This window comes from Thamnophis sirtalis, unplaced genomic scaffold, assembly GCF_051295495.1.
Source record: "Thamnophis sirtalis isolate CommonGarterSnake01/CBP01778 unplaced genomic scaffold, rThaSir2_p1.2 scaffold_11, whole genome shotgun sequence".
Taxonomy (NCBI): domain Eukaryota; kingdom Metazoa; phylum Chordata; class Lepidosauria; order Squamata; family Natricidae; genus Thamnophis; species Thamnophis sirtalis.
Genome location: NW_028261391.1, coordinates 5,381,550 through 5,403,956, shown reverse-complemented (window position 1 = coordinate 5,403,956; position 22,407 = coordinate 5,381,550). Strand labels below are relative to the sequence as shown.

Genomic DNA, 22,407 nt, shown 5'->3' with positions numbered 1-22,407 from the left:
GTAAACCGCTTGGAGAGGACTGAAAGCCCTATGAAGTGGTATATAAGTCGAACTGCTATTTCTATTGCTATTGCTATTGCTAATTTGATGCTTGGCTCAAAGACAGGTTTCGATGAATAACACTTGCTGCAGGATCTATTACAGCAACTCCAAATTATTAGGATGAAGGCTTCCCATGTTTTAGTTGCAAAAGGGTGATCAACTCCATGGATTCAAAGATGGTTCTCCAAGACTATGAGGACCTGATGAAGATGTTCCCTTATTTGCAGGGCAAGATGCATGAGGTGTTTGTTTTTTTTTCATGATAATGTCCTAATGATGGCTTTCAAGTGTGTTCATGGAGTAAACAGAATATCTGTGATGCAAAGGATTATATTTTGTATGCAGATAGATTTCCCGGACCTATGGTATTCCATTGTAATATCACTTTGGAGAAAAAGAGATTGCACAATCCCTGATTCTTAAAAAATAATAATTATCTTCCTCTATCATTTTCATGTCACGTGCACAGGAATTAACCTTATTAACCCCAATTCATGTGATAATATCTTGTTGACAAAGTACCAGCACCAATGAGACAGTACTTTAAAAGATATGCTGCTATTGTTTTCTCAACAATGAAATATATCAAACAGGAAGGAAAAAAGGTTATCAGATAAAAAGAGACAATTCCCTTCAGATCAACCGGAAAGTCTCAAAAATAAAATCTCAGCAAGAAAATGATGGTGACATGGATATTTATGTTTGTTTTGCTGCTTGTTCTGCTGATTCTTTTCTTCCTGAGACAACTCTGGTCCCGAAGACATTTGCCTCCAGGTCCTTTGGCTCTACCTCTCATTGGGACTTTATGGACTTATGGGTTTTTTCTTCGTGAAGATTATTTCCGTAAGGTATTTCATTCTAAATAATCATGCTTTATTTGTAAAATAATCCCCATTGTTGTTATTTTTTGTACCATAGCTATAAAGACATGTCTTAACCCAATAAAATATTCCTGCATGATAAGGAATTTAATTGAGCAAGTGATAATGATGACACTTGATTTTCTCATCATGCCAGAATTTTCAAGCCGAAACCTGCTCACTAACACTTCACAGAGCAGGATGTGAACTAATGGGGTTGAATTTTTAGAAGGCAAATTCTAGTTCAATCTTACAAAAAACAAAAAACAAAAAAAAAACCATAAAACTTTATTAATGGAATGAATTCACAAGAGAGTGAATTCACCATAGTTTCCTTCACCATACTCAAATGAGATATTCCACTGTTAAAGATTCTTTATACTATATTCCTGCAATGGACAACTTTCTGGATATGAGTTATGGAATGTAACACCTGCTGTAGATAATGTAGCTTATTTGAGAAGGAAGCAATAGAACAGATGTCAGTACATAGATTTCATATCTGCTTGGTAGACAATTTTACTAATTTTACTACCTCTCCATTTTTGGCACATTCCCCAGCTTCAAAGCTCTTAACAATAGAAGATACGTTATGTCAAGACTTCGACCAACAAACTAAAGTAAATCAGAATTCTGACACTTGGCTCCTTCTCAAATATCTTCTTTAATGAGTATATCATATCAGCACAGCTTCAATGGAAAACCAAATCTAAATCTTTCCTGTGGTTTCAGTATAATTAAACTAGGAAATAACACTTGAATCCCCAAGTGTTACAGGTCTCGTTATCCAACTAGATTAATTGGTGAACTCTTCAAACAGTCTTCTACGCATCTCCTTCTTTGATCCTCACCCTGTAGTATGCCTCCCTCAGGTCTAGCATTTGTGAAGATCTTTCCTTTTGCGAGATAGGCCAGCATGTATTTCATTAGAGGGAGGGGAGGGGGGGTACATGTTTTCCACACACACACCATTTATACCCCTAATGTCCATGAATAGTCTCATAGTCCCATCTTTTTTCTCTTTGAACAGTATGGGAATGGCCACTGGGATTTTGCAAGCTGGATGAAGCCTCTGGCTAGGTTTTTATAGAATGGAATGGAATTCTTTATTAGCCAAGTGTGATTGGACACACAAGGAATTGTCTTTGATGCATATGCGTGAATATAAGGAGAATAAAAAGAGAGGTGAAACCAGAAGCATTGCAGGGGGAACAGCTGGGAAAATAGTGAGCTCCAAGGAGCCTCATGAAATACCCAGCCAGCAAATTGTCATTGCGAGGCCTTTGGGCCAGAACCATGCTGAAGGGATGGTGAAGAAGGACATGCTTTATTTTGGGACTGGGTATTAGTTCTGGGAACTAAGAAAGAGACCTAATTAAGTGTGGTAAAATATATTATTAAAAACTTGTTAAACTTGAACATGGAGTGTGAGATGTATGAAGAGTTACTTGAAATGTTAAAGGATGCATGTACGACACTAAAAGATATAAAAAAAACCAGAAAAATCATTGAGATATATAGAACAGGAAGGAGAGGAACTGACAAAGAGAAACAGAAATGAGAGGCGAGAGGTTAACATGGGTAAAAGAAAAAGGCTGAAAATAAATACCAAATAATTAGATAATTCTATTGAGATGTATAGAGACACAAAAAGAACAGAGAGGGGAAAAGGAAAATTCTATAAAAAAAGAACAATTCAAAAACAAACAGAGAAACAGTGAGAAACAAAAAAAGAGAACTCCTAGTAGTGGTGGGATTCAGCCAGTCCACACCTTTCTGGGAGAACTGGTTCTTAACTTTCTAAGAGGTTCAGAGAACCAGTTGTTGGAAGAAATCTTCTTTTGTTTTTTTTTCCCGCTTTACAGGGCTAATCCTGTAAGGAAGGCAGGAAGGAAACATTCTAGTGTTGTTTCTAGCTTAATCTTTATTGCCCTGCTTACAGAAACTGCCTCTCCGGTTAACCCCTATTACATTGTAACATCTAAGGCAAAGTGCCCATCGACCTGAGTAATGTTGAGTTGGCCATGCCCACACAGTCACATGACCACTAAACCCTGCCAACCCACCTGGTCATTAGGATAGAGAACTGGTTGGTAAATTATTTGAATCCCACCACTGACTCCTAGGAGGGGTTACTCAAATAATTCAAAGAAGAATGATAGGAAAAATTCTGAAGAAAAGATATAATACATATAAAAGGGGGGAAAAGAGAAAAGGAAATTTAAGAGTAGGGAATAGAAGGACAAACAGAAAACTGATGAAAAATGGAACATCAAAGAGAGCAAGAGATGAGTTAAGAGAAAATGGCTCGGAAAGGAGGAAGAGAAAGAAGAGATGTATTAATAAAAAATGCAATAGGTTAATACTGTTAATGATATATAGTTAAAACTAACATTGTTAATTGTGGATAACCAACCTGTTATAGTAAGATTGAATGTGATGATATATGCTACCTATAGAAATTAGAATAACAAGTGGAAAATGAAATGCTAAATTTGAGCCAAGGTGGCGCAGTGGTTAAATGCAGCACTGCAGGCTACTTCAGCTGACTGCAGTTCTGCAGTTCGGCTGGTCAAATCTCACTGGCTCAGGGTTGACTCAGCCTTCCATCCTTCCAAGGTGGGTAAAATGAGGACCCAGATTGTTGTTGGGGGCAATATGCTGACTCTGTAAACCGCTTAGAGAGGGCTGAAAGCCCTATGAAGTGGTATATAAGTCTAACTGCTATTGCTATTTTCTGAAAAGGTGAAAAATGATATTTTCTATGTGTTAAGAAAAATTTAAACTTAAGATGGAAATATGGGAAGAAAATAATGGGCTGAAATTGGAATAGGAATATGATGTAAAACAAATTATAAGAAACAATGTAAAAGGGAGGAAAACCCAGACAACACTTCGTTTGTAAAAGAATTTTTAAAAAAATTTGTAACAATTTTTTTAAAAAAATTGACAAAAAAGGAGAATAAAATACATTCATCAAGAATAAAATATACAACACCTAGTGATAGTCAAGATTACTAATAAGCTATCAAATCATACTAGGAAGCAATAAATAAAAACTATATAAATTGAAAGATACAAGCAACATGGTTATAGTTATAAGTGGGGAGAGATAGGTGCTAAGAAGGATGAGAAAAATAATAGTAATACAGTCTTAGTAAATAGTTTGACAGTGTTATGGGAATTAGTTGTTTAGCAGAGTGATGGTATTCGGGGAAAAAACTGTCCTTGTGTCTAATTGTTCTGATGTTCAGTGCTCTATAGCGTCATTTTGAGGATAGACATTGAAACAATTTATGTCCAGGATGTGAGGGGCCTGTAGATATTTTCACCGCCCTCTTTTTGACTAGTGCAATATACAGGTCTTTGATGGATGGCAGATTGGTAGCAATTGTTTTTTCTGCAGTTCTAATTATCCTTTGAAGGATATGTTTGTTTTGTAGGGTTGCAGAACCAAACCAGACAGTTATGGAGGTGCAGATGACAGACTCAATAATTCCTCTGTAGAACATTTAAGGGAGTACATTTATCAATGAATTCCCATAGCTTTTTCATGTCCTTTGGGGTCACGAAGTACATTTTCGGTTTAGGGAGCTTGGTAGGACCTCAATCACATAGTCGGGGGAGGGCAGTGGACGGAGGGGTAGCACATAACATTCGCTAGCATGTCAGACCCCGCTGGGTCTTGGTATTCTTTGGGGATTAGCTGGGTTCCTGGTGGTTACTCTGAATGGCTTTAAGGAGCTCGTTTCCACCTGGTGCTAGACAGCTTCTCCTTTCTGGCTGCCCTGAGGAGGGAGAGGGCCCCTTCCTAGATCCATTTGTCTTTCTTCCCCCTTCCCACCAGATCATCGGGCCCCACTCATCGAACCAGGACAGTCCCAGAATCACTGCCTCTGTCATCTTTGGGACTATTATGTGAGGGGAGAGCTATATCCATTGGAAAATTGTAGGCAATAGGCCCAGGAGTGAGCTTGCAGGCCTCACTGAACCACAGTTTAAAATAACATAATTGCAAAATGTACCAGAGATATTTCTATGTCCTGACTCGTGTGCTGCATTTCCTGCAGCAGGAAAGGGGGGATACTGTGGATCTCGTCAGTCAAGGAATTTCTGCTGGAAATATCCACGAGAAGAGACTTCTCTGCCATAGAAGAGCTTTAAGACCTGGCTCTGTCAGATGGCTTTGGGTCCAATGCAGGGATGAAATTCAGCAGGTTCTGACAGATTCTGGACAACCAGTAGCCGAAATTTTGAGTAGTTCACAGAACTGCCAAATACCACCTCTGGCTGGCCCTGCCCCCATCTATTCTCTGCCTCCCAAATCCCAGCTGATCAGGAGGGAATGGAGATTTTGCAATATCCTTCCCCTGGAGTGGGGAGGGAATGGAGATTTTGCAGTACCCTTCCCCTGGAGTGGGGAGGGAATGGAGATTTTGCAGTACCCTTCCCCCAGAGTGGGAAGGGAATGGAGATTTTGCAGTATCCTTTCCCCGGAGTGGGAAGGGAATGGAGATTTTGCAGTATCCTTCAAAATCTTTCTCTGGAGCCTGTAGAATTGGCTCTGCCCACACAATTAGGCTCTACTGAGCAAACTGCAGCACTGAGAGCAGTTTGACCAGGTTGCATTTCTCCTCTGTTGAAGATGACATTTGTTTCCAGCAGTTTCTTAAGGCTCCCTATAGACTGTAATAGTGTAACTAGACTCTTGGATTTGGGTTTGACTATTGACTAACAAGGCTATCCTCCACACTAACAGAATAACAGAATTGGAAGTAACTTTGGAGGTCTTCTAGTCCATACAAACTAATTTGTAAAAATTGATCACTTTCCTTGTAATATATGATTCATGCAGGTAGGTTGTCAAGTGCCATAGATCCCTGTTGTGGCCCAGCAGGAGCCGTTAGAGCTGCAAACAGACTCCGACAGTGAGGGGCCTTATGAGTTGGCTCTGGAAGATGTGGAGGACCCTGGACAGGGTTCTGACTCTGACCAGGGTGCAGAGAGACTGGTTGGCCACCAGGAGGCGCCTGAGGCATGGAGCAGCAGTGAAAACGAAAGGGAGTGTGCTCCTGAGGTCAGGCCTTGGAGCAGTGGCAAGGAGACAAGGTAGTTGGTTATGGATGCCTGGCAATGACAGGCAGATGGACGTAAAGAACAGCTACGCAGATACAAAAAATAATTGGACCCAGGTGGTTGTAATTAGGCTCCTCTCAAGATAGTATTTAAGGAGAGATTCTGGGGAGGAATCTGGTTGCAGGATTCAACTTAATTATCAACACTGGAGAAGCTTTTATCCTTATCTGTCAAAGTCTGCCAAGGTTCTTTATTTTTTCGTTGTGTTTGGGCTTTCAGCCACCAAGATTTATGTTTCCTGCTAATAAAGTGTTGTGGCATTCCAGCTAAGCTTGTCTTGACATTTGTTACTGGATGGAGGAGCAGGTCAGAAACAGATCCCTATCAGGATGATGCCATTATGGTGGGGAGGGGGCCTGGGTGCATTCTTAGTTAATTGCCTTTTTCCTGGTCACTATCTATCCTGTACTTTTATTTACCTTCTTGAGAATGCAAGAGGGGAGAGCCATCTGTTTTGTCTCAATTCCGAAGCCTCCAACAAGAGAAGCCTGAGAACAACTTCTTATCACTGAGATAAGACTGAGGGGAGAGGTTTCTAACTACTTTATCTTAACTAAATTGCATGGGAATCTTCAGACTCTGCTTCCATTGTCCTGCAATCCCTTCCTTTCAATGAAAGGTTCCTTTAGAAATGCTAATTGTTTCAAGAGTTCTATTTTCTTGAACGAAAAGGAGAGGTTCTGACCTAGGCTTCCCCAAAAAGTACGAAGTAGATTCCTGGTCCTGAAAAAAATCCCTTTTATTAAACGAATCTGAATTCCTCTCATTCACCTTCAGCAAAGGCCTGGTAACCAGTCTTTCAAAGGTGAATTTATTACCACAGACCTTATCTAGCTTGGAGAGCTACCATGTAAATATTTTCCAAACACAGTGCTGTGCAAGAAAAGACTTGTCAGAGTCTCTGAGATTCACAGACAGATCTTCACACTCCTGAAATGAATGAATAACGAATGAATGGTTTCTTGCAAAAACCCACTTCCATTTCGTGCCTCTTTTATTTCCTATGAGAAAGGCCATTCACCGTCTACCTATGGCTTTACTCCTAAGTCAACTCTGTTGTTTTCTTCTGGCAGTTCTGCGCATGCACACAGACAGAACATGCTCCAGCTGTTCCTCTGCCTCACTGCTGTCTAGCTCTGAAGGCAGCTGAGAACTGCCAGATGGCCTTGGCCCCATCTCTCCCTCTGATGCAGAGCCCTCATCCGAGCCTTCCCCAGTCTCCAGGACAGGCTCATGTTGCTCCCCAACCTCCTCATTGTCCCACTCTGCTGCCAGCCTCACTGGCCACTGGCTGGCCACAACAGGAGAGGCAGGCCCTTACAAATTCTAAAGAACAAAGAATTGCATACGGTGAAACGTCTTTTGAATTGAGGATTTAGGAAAGACTGTAGGAGGGTGTATTAACTGAAATAACCGGTTTTATTTGATTGTGACTTTTCTCAACTTTGATTCACTTGGCAGCATGTAAAACAATATGGAAATATATATTCCATGTGGTTTGGACATCAACTTGCCGTAGTGCTGTCTGGATTCAAAGCTGTGAAAGAAGGATTGAACAGCTTCCCAGAAGAATTATCTAATAGACTAGAGGATCCTTTCTTCACTTCTTTAGCGAAAAAAAGGGGTAAGTGGAAGTAGTAATAAATTGTATATAAAATCCCAGATTGGGAGCTTTACTACCAAGCTACACTCTCTTGGGTGAAAGAATGGATAAATCTTAGACATAGGAGATTACTATTGTTGGAGGGTCATGATCTTCAACTGGTATGGCATGCTTTTCTGTGGTATGGAAAGAACAAAATACATAGATATTTCCGAAGATGCTGTGTAATAAATGTTTTATTTCTACTTTGGAAAAAGGTTAGGGCAAAAAAATTACATGAAAATACCAGTCTGGCTTTCAACAATGGAAGCACTGATATACCCAAATGTTGTAAACTTGAGAAAAATTGTTATGCATAAAGATATTTTAAATGAGAAAGAGGAATTAAAAACTAAATAGGAATTACAAAATCAAAGGGTGAACCTTGCATTGTGGCCTCATTTGCAAATACAATCGAGAGATGAGAAAGATATAAAAACAGATGGTTTTTATAAAGAGCCATCAACACTTGATCAGATACTATTAGAAATGGATGAAAAGTTAATATAGAAAATACATATATATTCATTAAGCTTTAAAATGGAAGATAAACAAGTGAAAGAAACAATTATAGTATTGGCATTTTTTGGGGGGATATACTATAGAATTATAACACTTACATATAAAGATAAAAAAGCATTCCCTTTGTCCTGGAGTTTTCTGATCATCCTCAAGAACCAAAAGATTTAGGCATGTTTGTAATGTTAATTCCTTTTCTTCTTCATGTTGCGCCATTTTTCCAGGTTGTAAACACTGCCACTAAGATATCCAAGGCTTTTTGCTAGGTTTCAAACAAATTCAGTGTAATCTTTGAAGTCATTGCTTTCTCTTTACTCCAAAAGAGCACCTGTATAAACAAAACATGCTTAATAGTCTTGTAATATCAGATGTTAACAAGCCTCCAGCCTCTAGGTGGCAGTGTTACTTCTTTTTCTTCTGCTTTTACCTCTCTCTTTAATCTCCGAACTCAAGAAGGGAGAGAGAGAAAAGGCTTAAAAGTTACAATCCAGCCAAGCCTTGAGAGGAAAGAGTATTTTGATTTACAAATACAAAAAATGGGAAAAATAGAAGAGGGAAAAAGAAAAGACCAGTCCAATTTAAAAGTAAGAGGCATTTGTAAAAATTCCATCCATAGAAGGAAACAAAATTAAAGTGAAAGAGATCCAGTCTTAATTCACCTGCTTAATTCACTTGCTTTCTTCTGTCTTCAATTTTAATTTAACTCTAAGTCTTTTGGGGTGTTTTCTTCTCTAATAGTAAAATTTTTCTCACCATTTCCGACACACTTTCCTGTTCTGCTTCCATTTCAGGGGTCTGTCCCAACCTTCTGCAGCCTCAATGGCTGCTTCTCTTGTAGCCGGAAAAAAGAACTTCTCCTGGATCGATCAGGGGCTTTGCGATGCCTCTGAGATCAGCAGGACGTGCCCTTCTCTGTCACGGTCTCTACAGGATGGTTTAGGTCCAAAAAGGACCGTCCAGCAATAGAGATATCGATAGCAATCCTAGATTGCTAGAGCTCCAAGATTGCATGTCATATCATAATGACATCAATCCCGCCATCCAACATCAACTCCTATCAGTTTTTCATAAGTACATAATCTTAGAAGGCTTTGATGTCCATTATACAAAGACAGACATTGGAAAACACTACACTTATGGTTGCCATATCACATATTTCTCCCGGTGTCTATGTGACTCCCAAAATGAATAAATATTTTTGTGAGAAAAAGTAACATGGCTGGAAACTTAGAAAATTGCAGCAAGTCACAATAGTTTGGTATTTCCATCTGAAACCTAGAGAGCTGTTTGGCAAGAACTAGACATAGCTGTGTTTTAAAACATGTGTCAGGCCTGCAGTCATATTCCATTTGGATCTTTGGCCTGCCGCACTTTCGATTATTCTACTATGCTGTTTCTATTGTGGGGAAATGGGAGGTTTAGTTTAGTTTAGTTTAGTTTAAAGTTTATTTATAGGCCGCCCTTTTCCCTGAGGGGACTCAGGGCGGCTTACAACTCATGGGGAAGGGGATACAAACAGTGACACATAAGAACAATGCATAATTAAAAAGAACATTCATACCATTCGGGAGGGGGTGGGTTACAATCTTTAGCCCCAGGCCTGACAGGATAGCCAGATTTTAAGGGCTGTGCGGAAGGTCTGGAGGGTGGTGAGGGTACGAATCTCCATGGGGAGATCGTTCCAAAGGGTCGGAGCTACTACCGAGAAGGCTCTCCTCCGTGTAGTTGCCAGTCGACACTGACTGGCAGATGGGATTCGGAGGAGGCCTAATCTATGTGATCTAATTGGTCGCGAGGAGGTAATTGGCAGGAGGCAGTCTCTCAAGTATCCAGATCCACTACCATGAAGGGCTTTATGGGTGGCAAGTAGCACCTTGAAGCGCACCCAGAGATCAACAGGTAGCCAGCGCAGCTCGTGGAGGATAGGTGTTATGTGGGTGAACTGAGGTGCACCCACAATCGCTCGCGGGGCCACATTCTGGACTAGGGGGGATGATATGGATGTAAATGCTATGTAGCCAAAATAAAATTCCTTTCTAGAAAGCCAAGGTCATCCTTTGTCTCTGCATCTTTGCACCTGACCGGAACTGGATGGGTGGAACTGCCAGCACAGCAGTGGAAGATTGGACCATGTGATGAACTTGTGGGTGTAGGGGAAAGGTCTTGAACTTTCAACTGGGTGGAGAAACCAGGAAGCTTTCAAAGTCGGGTTTTCCCAGATGTGCCAACATGGCTCTCTTAATAAATTGGAACTTTGAGCAATACTTTGCCTTGGACTCTGATTTAATTTTGGATGCTATTTGGAACCCTGACAACATGAATATTATCAGAAATCATTTATCACTATCTACTGATGCCCACAGGAATTCTTCTTTCCACTGGCCACATCTGGAAACAGCAGAGACACATTGGCGTGACCTCTCTGCGGAAGCTGGGCCTGGGGAAGAAAAGCATTGAGCATCAGATAGAAGACACAGCTCAGAGACTGGTGGAGATCTTTAGACAAACAAAAGGTCTGTTATTTGACAATGGTTCAAGACTGTCTGACTTTTTTTCTATTGTCAGCATTTCAAGTAAAAAAAAGATGCATTTGATTTGATTTTAAGAACTTATCTTCTTTATGAAATTCATTATAAAATATTTGCATTTGCAGGACAGCCATTTGACCCTAAAATTTCAGTAGAACATGCAGTTTCTAATGTCATATGTTCTTTGAGTTTTGGACGTCAGTTTGCTCCTGAAGATGAAAACTTACAGAAGTTAATTCAAGCCATTGATATTATAGTGAAAACCACTAGCAACGTTTTCCATATCGTGAGTCATTTTTCTATTAAAGAGATAAAACTCCCCAAATTGTTTCTAAAAATGTTTCAATCAGCATTTTCATGTAATCATGAATGTAAGGAATGGAGGGAGCCTTGGAAATCATCTATACCAAAGTGGTTCTATCCATGAAGGAATCCATCATTTCAATATCACCAGCATAACAACAACAAAAAGTCTAAAAATTCAAATACTTAAATGTTAGTCTTTTGATCCATCTTGTAGCTAGTGTTGAAGTAGAGCTTAAATTCAAATGAAGTTGCCCTAGAGTTGGTAATCCACAGAGGTATAAAAGAATGACAGATGAATACAAATTGGAGGGGAAAAATAAGATCTCAGCTTCAGAAAAACTGAAATCTCCAGTAAAGAGAAAATATGAAGTCTCAACTGGCATTAAGCATTCCATTTTGTGATATATGCAGTACGACACAGTGAATATATGCAGTACAATACTTATACAGCAGTGGTGGGTTTCAAATTTTTTTACAACCTCTTCTGTGGGTGTGGCCTGCTTTGTGGGATTGGCTTGCCAGCCATGTGACCGGGTGGGAGTGGCTTACTGGCCACGTGACCGGGTGGAAGTGGCTTGCTAGCCATGTCACTGGGTGGGCGTGGCCAACTTGTAAAATGTGGTGAAACTCACTTAATAATGCTCTTGCTTAGCAACCAAAATGTTGGCTCAGAAACTCTGGTATTTCAAGCACACACGTCTTAAAGCTGTTAAGTTACAAGAGCCTTGCACCTCTAACCTTTTAGGGAAAAAAACCCCAGGGATGTTCAAACTTGACAGCTTTAAGACTTGTGGACTTCAACTTTCAGAATTCCTCCTCCAGTCATGTTGGCTCTGAAACTCTGGCATTTCAAGCACACAAGTCTTAAAGCTGTTAAGTTACAAGAGCCTTGCGCCCCTAACCTTTTAGAAAAAAAAAACCCAGGGCTGTTCAAACTTGACAGCTTTAAGACTTGTGGACTTCAACTCCCAGAATTCCTCCTCTCACTCTTCATCTTGATGATGTTCGGACGGGCAGGGGGAGGGAGCTGGAACAGGTTCTAAATGGCACTGTAGATTTGTGGAACCTCTTCTATAGAAGAGGTTAAAACTGGCAGGAACCCATCCCTGATATACAATACTTGTGATATACATGGTATACCAGTGAGTATATGCAGTACGGTGCATATACTAGTGGTATACATGGTATATGTAGTACAATGCAGTGGGCCATGTGCAGATCTGTACATTAGGGAAACAAAACAACCACTTCAGAAACCCATGACATAGCATAGGAGAACAAATACATCAGTACTACATTCAGCAGTCTGTCTAATATAAAACACACAGGCCACTCTTCTGAAGACAGCAAAGTCTACATCTTGGATAGAGAGGACTGCTGGTTTGAAAGAGGGATCAAAGAAGCCATTGAGGTCAAAATTGAATAGTCCTCTCTCAATAGAGGCAGAGGGATATGACATCACCTATCTGTAATCTACAAATAGTCCTATTAACAGTTCTACGAAGGCTCGACACCCTTTTGCACCACTTAGATGACCCAGAGGACACAGATAAATTTCCAGGTGAACTTAATGATGCTCTAAAAAAATACAAATGACCAGCTGTCTACAAGGAGTATAAATCCTTCCATTCCACACCATCCATTCAGAGCTGAAGAAGTTTCTTAGATGAGAAGCGAAACGTCTTCAAAGAAAAACCAGAAAGTCCAGTTTCCTGTTGAACAAGCACCGTTGGGTTCTCCTATAGGTACTGGATGTCTGTTGATCTACCCCGAGGACCTCATAGCTTACAACTATAATTGAGCCCTGAATTTTAATCATAAATCATTGCTGTCACAAGTTAGGTTGCTACTTGATTGGACTCGATTTCACAGCCATTTTTATGATGGTTGTTAAGTGAGTTAATGTGATCATTAAATCACATGTCCAAAATTCTGATTGCAGCTTATCCAATGGGCAATTTTGGTTGGAAAGGGGCAAATGAGCGAAGCGAGCGCACACTCAGGGAACCAGTTGTCAAACCGATATGATGCTACCCCGGGATCCACACTCGGTATAATCCCCCCTCCCATTTTCCCACAGCAGAAAATGTGGCAGGCCTGAAGGCCCAATGTAAAAGATGGCTTCTGACACACTAGCTCACAAGCTGGAAGACTGTGAAACTCCAACCCATGTAGTTAATTTATTAATTAGCATGGGCAATTTATTAAATCACAGCTCAGCTATAGGTAAGCCTATTTTCGAAGGATTCTGTAAAATATAAGAGAACTTTATAATAGCTTCCTGTTCTGACTCCCCTCCGTATGGTGAGTCATGCCGACACAAGATTACTGCTAGACGATTTATGCACAATAAATTAACACTTTGGCGGCAACCCAGACTTCCATACATAAGAAATACACACAAGTGCTTCTCCAGCTTTAGTATAATAATTGTGTCCTGCAAAAAGTCTCCTCCCAAAGTCTCTTCTTATATACTATCTTGGGAGGAGCCTAATCACAACCCCCTGGCCCCAATTATCTTCTGTATCTCCGTAGTTGCTGTCGGCGCTTATCTGCCCGTCTTTGCCTGGCATCCAGGAACAACTCCCTTAGCTCCTCCCCACTGCTCCAGGGCTTGACATCAGGGACAAACTCACTTAGGCTTTCACTGCTGCTCCATGCCTCATGTGCCTCCTGGTCCCTGCTCAGAGTCTGAACCCTGTCCAGGGTCCTCCACATCTTCCAGAGCCGACTCATAGAGTACCTCGCTATCGGAGTCTTTTTGCAGCTCCAACAGCTCCTGCTGGGCCACAACAGCTTCCTAATAATTTATCTGCCTCTAACATTATGTGTTTCCTACCAGAATTTGGAAACAGAGCTTTTCTGGATGGCTTTTGAGGTCTGATACCATGTATTTTTTGCCATGTTTTAATGTGTTTGTAATATTTTTTTGTGTGGTTGTTAAATGTTGCCTATTACTGTGAGCTGCTAAGACTCTTTTTTTTAAATTGTGATGGGAAATAAATAAATAACTTTTCCTCTTCCTTTGCTATTAGATGTATAGTATGTTCCCACGATTAATGAGCTACCTCCCAGGCCCTCACAAGGAGGCCATAGCTTCTGTAGGGGTGATCACTTCCTTTGCAAAGCAGGAAATAGAGAAACACAAGGAATTCCACTCTCTGCACGAGCCACAAGATTTCATTGATTACTATCTTCTACAGGTGGAGAAGGTATGGATTTATTGTGGTTAAATACAGGAGCAAGGCATTATTATATTCCTTTCTATAAGAAAAAAGGAGGGGCTACAGAGATTATCTTCACTGGATTTTTCTTCTTTTTTTATGCAACTCCTAATCTAAATTTAGTAAGGTAAAGATAAAGGTTCCCCTTGCACGTATGTGCTACTTGTTCCTGACTCTAGGGGGGTGGCGCTCATCTCTATTTCAAAGCCGAAGTTCCAGTGCTGTCCAAAGACTTCTCCATGGTCATGTGGCCGGCATGACTAAAGGCCGAAGGCGCACAGAACACTGTTACCTTCCCACCAAAGGTGGTTCCTATTTTTGTATTTGCATTTTTATGTGCTTTTGAACTGCTGAGTTGGCAGAAGCTGGGACAAGTAACCCTGAGCAAACCCCATTGCACTGCACTAGGGATTCGAACCACTGAACTGTTGAACTTTCTGATCAACAAGCTCAGCATCTTAGCCACTAATTTTGGATTGTTTCTAAATAAATAAGAGCTATATTGTACCTCTGCAATTGTAGACTCTCATTAGGTCTGGATAACACTTTGTGCAGAGATATAGAAATTCATGTTTGTCATCCTGTCTTATATGTCCTCCCCTTGTTTCCCATTTTTCTTCCTCCTCTCCAATATTTTCAGAAAAACATTGATATTTTAGAAGCAACATCTATCAATTTATAGTTAAACTTACCAGGTCACTTTATTTACAATTATATGGCATCAGTCTTGAATATACCATTAGTCTGATCACAAATTTAAGGTATACAGTCTTAATATTCTCCCAACCGTAAAATAAAAGGAAATGAATCCAAGACCTTCCAAAGCAAAAACTCTCTTTGACCTTGGCTTCTTTAAGGTAATGTCTTAGTGTGAACCAATCACCTTCATTATTATAATCCTGCAATAATTTTCCTAGATAACCACAGGAGTATATTTATTCTAATGACTTGTGGCACACAGGGAAAAATAATCACAAGAACTCTGCCTAGAATTCATTGTAATTTCCATTTTCCATTTTAAACATCAGAGCAAGAATGACCCTGATTCTACCTACAATGAAGAGAACTTGGCTCAGTGTATTTTTGATTTTTTTGGTGCTGGAACAGACACAACCTTGGCTACTATGATGTGGGCTCTGCTCCTCTTGGTAAATCATCCTAACATCCAAGGTGAGCGAAATCTGGGCTGTGAGAACCAGGTCCAGTCTCAGGTTCTAGAACACAGAGGAATTATTTGAAAATACGCTCCATAATAATTTTCCTATGTAGCAGGGGTGAAATGCTAATGGTTCGGGCTGGTTTGCCTGAACCAGTAGTAAAAAAAAGGTTTAAAAAAGTTTTTTTTTTCAAAAAAAACTTCTGACAATCGCACAGCTGATTGTTGCACAGCTGATCATCGGAACTTTTTTTTTTTTACTTTTTAAGCATTTTTTAAACTACCATAAAAATGCTTTTAAAAGTTTTTTTTAAGTTCCGATGATCAGCTGTATGAAAATCAGCTGTGCTGTGCCATTTATATTTACTTTCTAGCTAATCTGCTTTCTAGCTAATCAGTAGGAAAATGTGGGGGGGGGGATTTTCCTACAGACTTTCCCCCTTCTCTTTCTGACCACGGGGCTTCTACCTGTTGGGCCACTTCCCAAAGCCACCAACTCCATAGCTAGCCACTTTCCCTTTTCCTCTTTTTCCTCATGGGAGACTTGCGTGGTGGCACCAGCAGCAGGTGGAGACAGAGGCATGGAGGAGACAGAGGTGATCCCAATGCACTCGTCTCTTCATCCCACTGTTTCTTGGCTTGCCTGTGGCTGCACTGAACAAGCACCAGCATGGGATATTTGGATTGCCTGCCTCCCCCATGCCGGTGCTGCAGCACAAGCCTCCTGCGAGCCTCCCAAAAAGAAGGAAAAAGCGAAGCAGCTGGCCACGCAGCTGCCGGCTTCAGAGAAGCAGCCCAACAAACAGAAATGCTACACCCAGAAAGAGAAGGGCAAAAGTAGTATTTGCGCTTTCCCAAGGAAATGCAGCCTGCTGCTGGCCAGCAGGCTGCAGTTGCAGCCAGACAGTTTCCCCCCTGCACTGCCACCTGTACTGGCCATGCACATCCCACCCTACTGGCTAATTTTCAGGGCAGGGGTAATATTAGGCCCATGGTAGGAGAAACATGGTATATCCTAAGGATTAAAATTCAGAATGAAGATTCTTTTTCCATCATTTTTTTTCTAGAGAAAGTCCAGAAGGAGATTGAAGATTTGTTTGGCTTCTCAGGGTCAATTTCCTACCAGGATCGGAAGAAGTTGCCCTTCACCAATGCCGTAATTCATGAAATACTTCGTTTAAAATTTGTGTTTGTACTTGGGGGACCCAAGCAATGTATAAAAGATGTGAAGATAAGGGGTTACCGCCTTCCAAAGGTGAGAAATGTGTTCAAGGTGCATTACAATAACACAATATGGAAGGAAAAGCAGAATATGGCTCTTGGGCAGAAGGTCTCTGTTATGTATTGAATATATATAGTTGGGTTAAGCCCTGCTAAAGTGAAACTAATCTTTAGATGACCCTAACTGTTAACTCTGCTAAAGTGAAACTAACCTTTAGATGACCCTAACTGTTAACCTTGCTAAAGTGAAACTAACCTTTAGATGACTCTAACTGTTAACCTTGCTAAAGTGAAACTAACCCTTAGATGACTCTAACTTAGATGACTCTAACCTTGCTAAAGTGAAACTAACTTTTAGATGACCCTAACTGTTAACCTTGCTAAAGTGAAACTAACCTTTAGATGACTCTAACTGTTAACCTTGCTAAAGTGAAACTAACCTTTAGATGACCCTAACTGTTAACTCTGCTAAAGTGAAACTAACCTTTAGATGACTCTAACTGTTAACCTTGCTAAAGTGAAATTAACCTTTAGATGACCCTAACTGTTAACTCTGCTAAAGTGAAACTAACCTTTAGATGACTCTAACTGTTAACCTTGCTAAAGTGAAACTAACCTTTAGATGACCCTAACTGTTAACTCTGCTAAAGTGAAACTAACCTTTAGATGACCCTAACTGTTAACCTTGCTAAAGTGAAACTAACCTTTAGAAGACCCTAACTGTTAGCTCCAACTGTTTTGGAGGGAAACTTAGAACATTCACATTTGGGCAGGGTTTTTCATGCATTATGGTTGGTTAAGGCCTTGTGAGCCCAGAGTGTATTGCCTGCTGCTCCTCAGTTACAGTTTGAGTCAACAAATGCTGTTGCACCTATGCTGGTCTGATTCTTGCCTACTAAAGCCCACTACGCAATAGTCTCTGTTCAGGAACTGCCAATGTAGTCAATCAATTGGGAAAAAATAGCAAGCTTTTGTGGGGTAACAATTATAGGTTAAAAGCCAAATACCTCTCCGCTTTAAAGGAACAACCTTAAACATTTTAAATTTATCCTAGGAAGATAATAAGAGTCTAAGGGCTGAATTTAAGTTCATAATGTAAGTCATGTCTAGAGCTGTTTCTTGTCCTCTTCTTGGGGCAACTTGGAGTCATAAAGAAATATGTATCGAGCTCCCTGTTTTAATGGATGGAAAGGAAGAAAGGAAGCTAAGCTGTTGAGTGGTTAATGGTACTCTGGAAACTGCTCTGGAAATAAACAAATAAAGGTTCATAAAGGCAAGCTAAAACCAAATGTTTCATCAATGTTGTTTGAACTTTTCTGCCTCTTTCCCTTATGAAACTGCTCTGTTTAATCATCTCTTTGTTTGCAGGGAACCATTATTTTGCCAGACCTGCGTTCCGTTCTTCTTGATCCTGAGCAATGGGAGACACCTGGAGAATTCAACCCAAATCACTTTTTAGATAAGGATGGGAAGTTCATTGAAAGAGAAGGTTTTCTGCCCTTTGGAATAGGTACGTCCATGATCCCAAAGCAGCTTATAACTTATTGGAAAGCTGAGGCTCAGAGTGAGCCGAGATTGGCAACTAATGCTAAAATTAACAACAGCAGCAACAACAACAAAACATTACTTCAGTGTGTGAGGAAGTAGAAGAAAATCGAGGAAATGATAGTTCCATTAATGGGAAGCAGATGGCAAGAAGTTGACAGGTTCAGGGAGAAAGCCGAGCAGCTTAATTTCTTCTATGCATCTGTTTTTATGCAAAAGGAAGAAATTGCCCAACCTATCAAAAGCAGCACTGAGGGAGATAGATAGAACCAGTGTACAAATCAAAACAGGCAAGGAAATGGTAAGGCAATACCTATCCACCCAGAAGGAAAACCAAGACCAGATTAATCTGGACCAGATTAAGGTTCTAAAGGAGCTGGTAGATATAATATTGGATCCAGTGAATATAATCATCTAAAGCTCCTGTACCATAAAGGAACAGCCAAATAACTGGAAAGGAGCTCAGGTGGTACCAATCTACAGAAAGGGAAAATTATAGGCTCATCAATACCTGGGAAGATCCTGGAAAAAATAATCAAGTGGAGGATAAGTGAGCACCTAGAAATGAAGAAGTTGAGCACTATATGCCAGGGGTGTCAAACTCAAGGTCAGATCCAGCCTGCGCGACCATCCTGGAAACAGTAAGGGTCCGGCTTGCATGACATCAGCCTGGCCCAATCCATCCCAGTGGGTGGGCATGCATGTGCCGCAGGAGGTGGCAAGCGTATGCACACAGAGGCCCAACCCTTGCCATCACAGAGGTCACATGGGTGCACAGGCGGAGACAGGTGCACATGCAGAAAGGCTGGCCCATGCCATCTTGGCAGGCATGTATGAGCAGAGGAGGCAGGCACCTGTGCACCCACTGGGATGGGTTGGTCTGGGCTGAAGTGAATTCCCAGGAAGGTGCACCTCAGAGGTAGTGGGGCTTCCCTCCATGTGAGCAGGTGATTCAGAAGGATGCTGCCCAAACCAGTGCCTGGGGCTCAAAGACCCCTCTTCCTCCAGCCTTGGGAGAGGCACTGCTTCCTATCCCACCCTGTACCCTGCTTTGCATCCACTACCGCAGTTGGGTGCACAAGGGGAATGCACTCCACACATAGGCCAAGGGCAAGACTTGCAAGGGGGCTGAGGAGAAGACGACCAGCAGCAACCTGCTCTCCAAATGCAAGCAGAGTAAGTGCATCCAGCAATCCGCATCACATTCCTTCCCACCACCTCCACTTGCTCCCTGCATGGCCAGCCCAGTGCTGTGCTGGCAGCAGGCTTCAGAGCCATAATGCGCACCAGCTGAGGGGCCACCAGGCTGTGTCTACAGCTGGAAGCCATCCTTTCACCCCACACACCAAGAGCGGCACCTCTTGTCTTGCGTCACCTCACCTGACCTCATTCTGTGGGACAATCCTCCCACCCAGTGCACCACCCATTGGAGACCCCTGGATTCCCTCCCCAAACCCACCCAAACTCACAGGCACCACCCACACGAGCGATATCAAGCAGGCCATGCCCACTGGCCATGCCCAGTCTATTGCAACCACTCCAGTCATGCCCCTTCCCATGGCCACACCCATCCCCAGCCCACAGAGGACAATAAAATTGAGTTTGACACATTCGCTATATACCATTATGTGGTTGTTAAAAATGTATTGTGTCAGGCAAGCCTTATTATCTTCTTTCATAAAGTGACTACAATGGCGGATCAGCAAAATGCTGTAAACCTAGTATGCTTGGACTTCAGGAAGGCATTTGACAAAGTAGAAGAAAAAAACTTTATATGGGAGGCTTTGTTTCAACATCTAGTGTTGAATAGTGAGAAGGGGACTTCCTTCTTGTAGGCCCATCTCTAGACAAACGTACCATATCAGTTTTTTCATGGTTGTACAGTGTAGCCTTTGTAATGGTCCACTATCGAGTATAAGTTATACTGCATTGAGTTTTGGTCGCCACGATGTAGAAAAGATGTGGAGACTCTAGAAAGAGTGCAGAGAAGAGCAACAAAGAGGATTAGGGGACTGGAGGCTAAAACATATGAAGAACGGTTGCAGGAACTGGGTATGTCTAGTTTAATAGAAAGAAGGACTAGGGGAGACATGATAGCAGTGTTCCAATATCTCAGGGGTTACCACAAAGAAGAGGGAGTCAAACTATTCTCCAAGGCACCTGAAGGTAGAACAAGAAGCAATGGGTGGAAATTAATCAAGGAGAGAAGCAACTTAGAGCTGAGGAGAAATTTCCTGACAGTTAGAACAATTGCTCAGTGGAACAGTTTGCCTCCAGAAGTTGTGAATGCCCCAACACTGGAAGTCTTTAAGAAGATGTTGGATAGCCATTTGTCTGGAATGGAATTGGGTTTCCTGCCTAGGCAGGGGGTTGGACTAGAAGACCTCCAAGGTCACTTCCAACTCTGCTATTGTATATTGTATTGTATTGTATTAAATTCCTCCCTTAAGGCCTGTTCGCAAACTGTTTGGAAACTGAGAAAAACTTCTAGGAATTGCATCGGAGAGAAGCTATTGGGATTCAATTTTTGTCATTACATTTTTTAAACAGATTTCCTGAACTGATTATTATCCTCTTTACGTATATCTTGTCTTACTTACAGGTCAACGTACCTGTATGGGAGAGCAACTGGCAAGAATTGAGATTTTCATCTTTCTGACCAGCCTGTTGAGGGCCTTCAACTTCCGGTTACCCAAAGGAGTGAAAAAACTCAACGAAGAACCTGTTGTAAAGTTCATAATGCGCCCACACCCTTACAAACTGTGTGCTATTCCCACACAGGCTTAAATGTATAAAAACAACATAAAAAGCATAAAGCTAATTGCAAAATAGTTAGTCAGCATGGTAAAGATTTGCTTTGCACCAGTGGTGGGTTTCAAATTTTTTTAGAACTTCTTCTGTAGGTGTGGCCTGCTTTGTGGGAGTGGCTTGCTGGCCATGTGACTGAGTGGGAGTGGCTTGCCAGACATGTGACCGGGTGGGTGTGGCCAACTTGTAAATTGTGGTGAAACTCACTTAACAACGCTCTTGCTTAGCAACCAAAATGTTGGCTCAGAAACTCTGGCATTGAAGCACGCAAGTCTTAAAGCTGTCAAGTTACAAGACTCTTGCACCACTAACCCTTTAGAAAAAAGACCTTGGTGTGTTCAAACTTGACAGCTTTACTTGTGGACTTCAACTCCCAGAATTCCTCCTCTTGCTTTTTTTTAAGTACGAGGCGAGGCGTGAGGTAATTCTGAGAACTTTTATTCAACGGCTTTAACAGGCCACTGTTCAGAACTCATGCGCGGGACAGCGTCGCCTGACAGTTATTTATATGGATAGCTGTCAGGCAGCCAGCCAATGGGGGAGGCGCAATTCTCCCGCTGGCAGCCAACCACGCCTGGACCAATCAGGTTGTGGCGGGGCGGGGCTTGGCTGCCGGCTGCGTTAGGAGGACGCAACACTCTTCATCTTGATGATATGTGGATGGGCAGAGGGAGGGAGCTGGTATCGGTTCTAAACGGCAGTGTAGATTTGTGGAACCTCTTCTATAGAAGAGGTTAGAACTGGCAGGAACCACCCCTGCTTTGCGCCCATTCACTTAATATGCTGTTTTGCTTCTTTTTATTCCACGCTGAATAAACCCACTGCTTCACTTTTGTGAAGCTTCTTCTGGCCCTTGTTTGTGCTGGGTGTGTCTCGGTCGCTTGGGGAGATGCGCAGCCTGTTCTCTGCCCAGAGACACTGGCCTGGTCCAGCCGGGGCCAATGCCAGCCTCATTAACACAAGGGCTGGCAAGCTCTATTGCTGGGTTTACACAATGTACCTAACCAGGTCAATGAAAGACTAGGAGTTTGCGTAAGAAACAAAAATTGCTATGTAAGTTTTGTTACGTTCTCCCTTTATTTTCTTTGGGTGCCAATAAAATATATCACTTTCCATGTGGTCTTAGTATCATTTTTCAGTTTTAATAAATTTGTCTTATGGGATTCATGTTAAACAGCCAGAGCAAATTTCATAGATAGCCCAAAATGACACCATGCTTTAAGGCAGGAGTCTGCAACCTTAAACACTCAAAGAGACACTTGGGCCTGTTTTCCATATCAGACAAAACACCGGGAGCCACAAAACCTCACCTTGCCATATCATCCCTCTCCCCTGTACAAGAGGAGAAGGAGGGGGAGCGGAAGGAGGGTCACCAGAGCGAAGCGGCCCTGTACCCCCCTTCGTGCCACATTTGCACATA

The 22,407-nt window shown here is 41.7% G+C and overlaps 1 protein-coding gene across 3 annotated transcripts; it reads left to right on the top strand.

Annotated features, from left to right (window-relative positions):
- Positions 1 to 719: 719 nt before the first annotated feature.
- Positions 720 to 20,966, top strand: LOC148043462 (cytochrome P450 2J5-like). 3 transcript variants are annotated; one of them, XM_087726110.1, is made up of 9 exons: positions 720 to 890; positions 7,500 to 7,662; positions 10,563 to 10,712; positions 10,853 to 11,013; positions 14,069 to 14,242; positions 15,277 to 15,427; positions 16,481 to 16,668; positions 18,003 to 18,144; positions 20,782 to 20,966. In XM_087726110.1, the coding sequence occupies exons 1-9, from the start codon at positions 720 to 722 to the stop codon at positions 20,964 to 20,966; spliced, it is 1,485 nt and encodes a 494-aa protein (XP_087582236.1). The 3 variants fall into 3 exon arrangements, with proteins under 3 accessions (XP_087582236.1, XP_087582237.1, XP_087582238.1); XM_087726111.1 differs by having other exon boundaries at positions 14,069 to 14,245; positions 15,286 to 15,427; XM_087726112.1 differs by having other exon boundaries at positions 14,069 to 14,246; positions 15,281 to 15,427.
- The last annotated feature ends 1,441 nt before the right edge of the window (positions 20,967 to 22,407 follow it).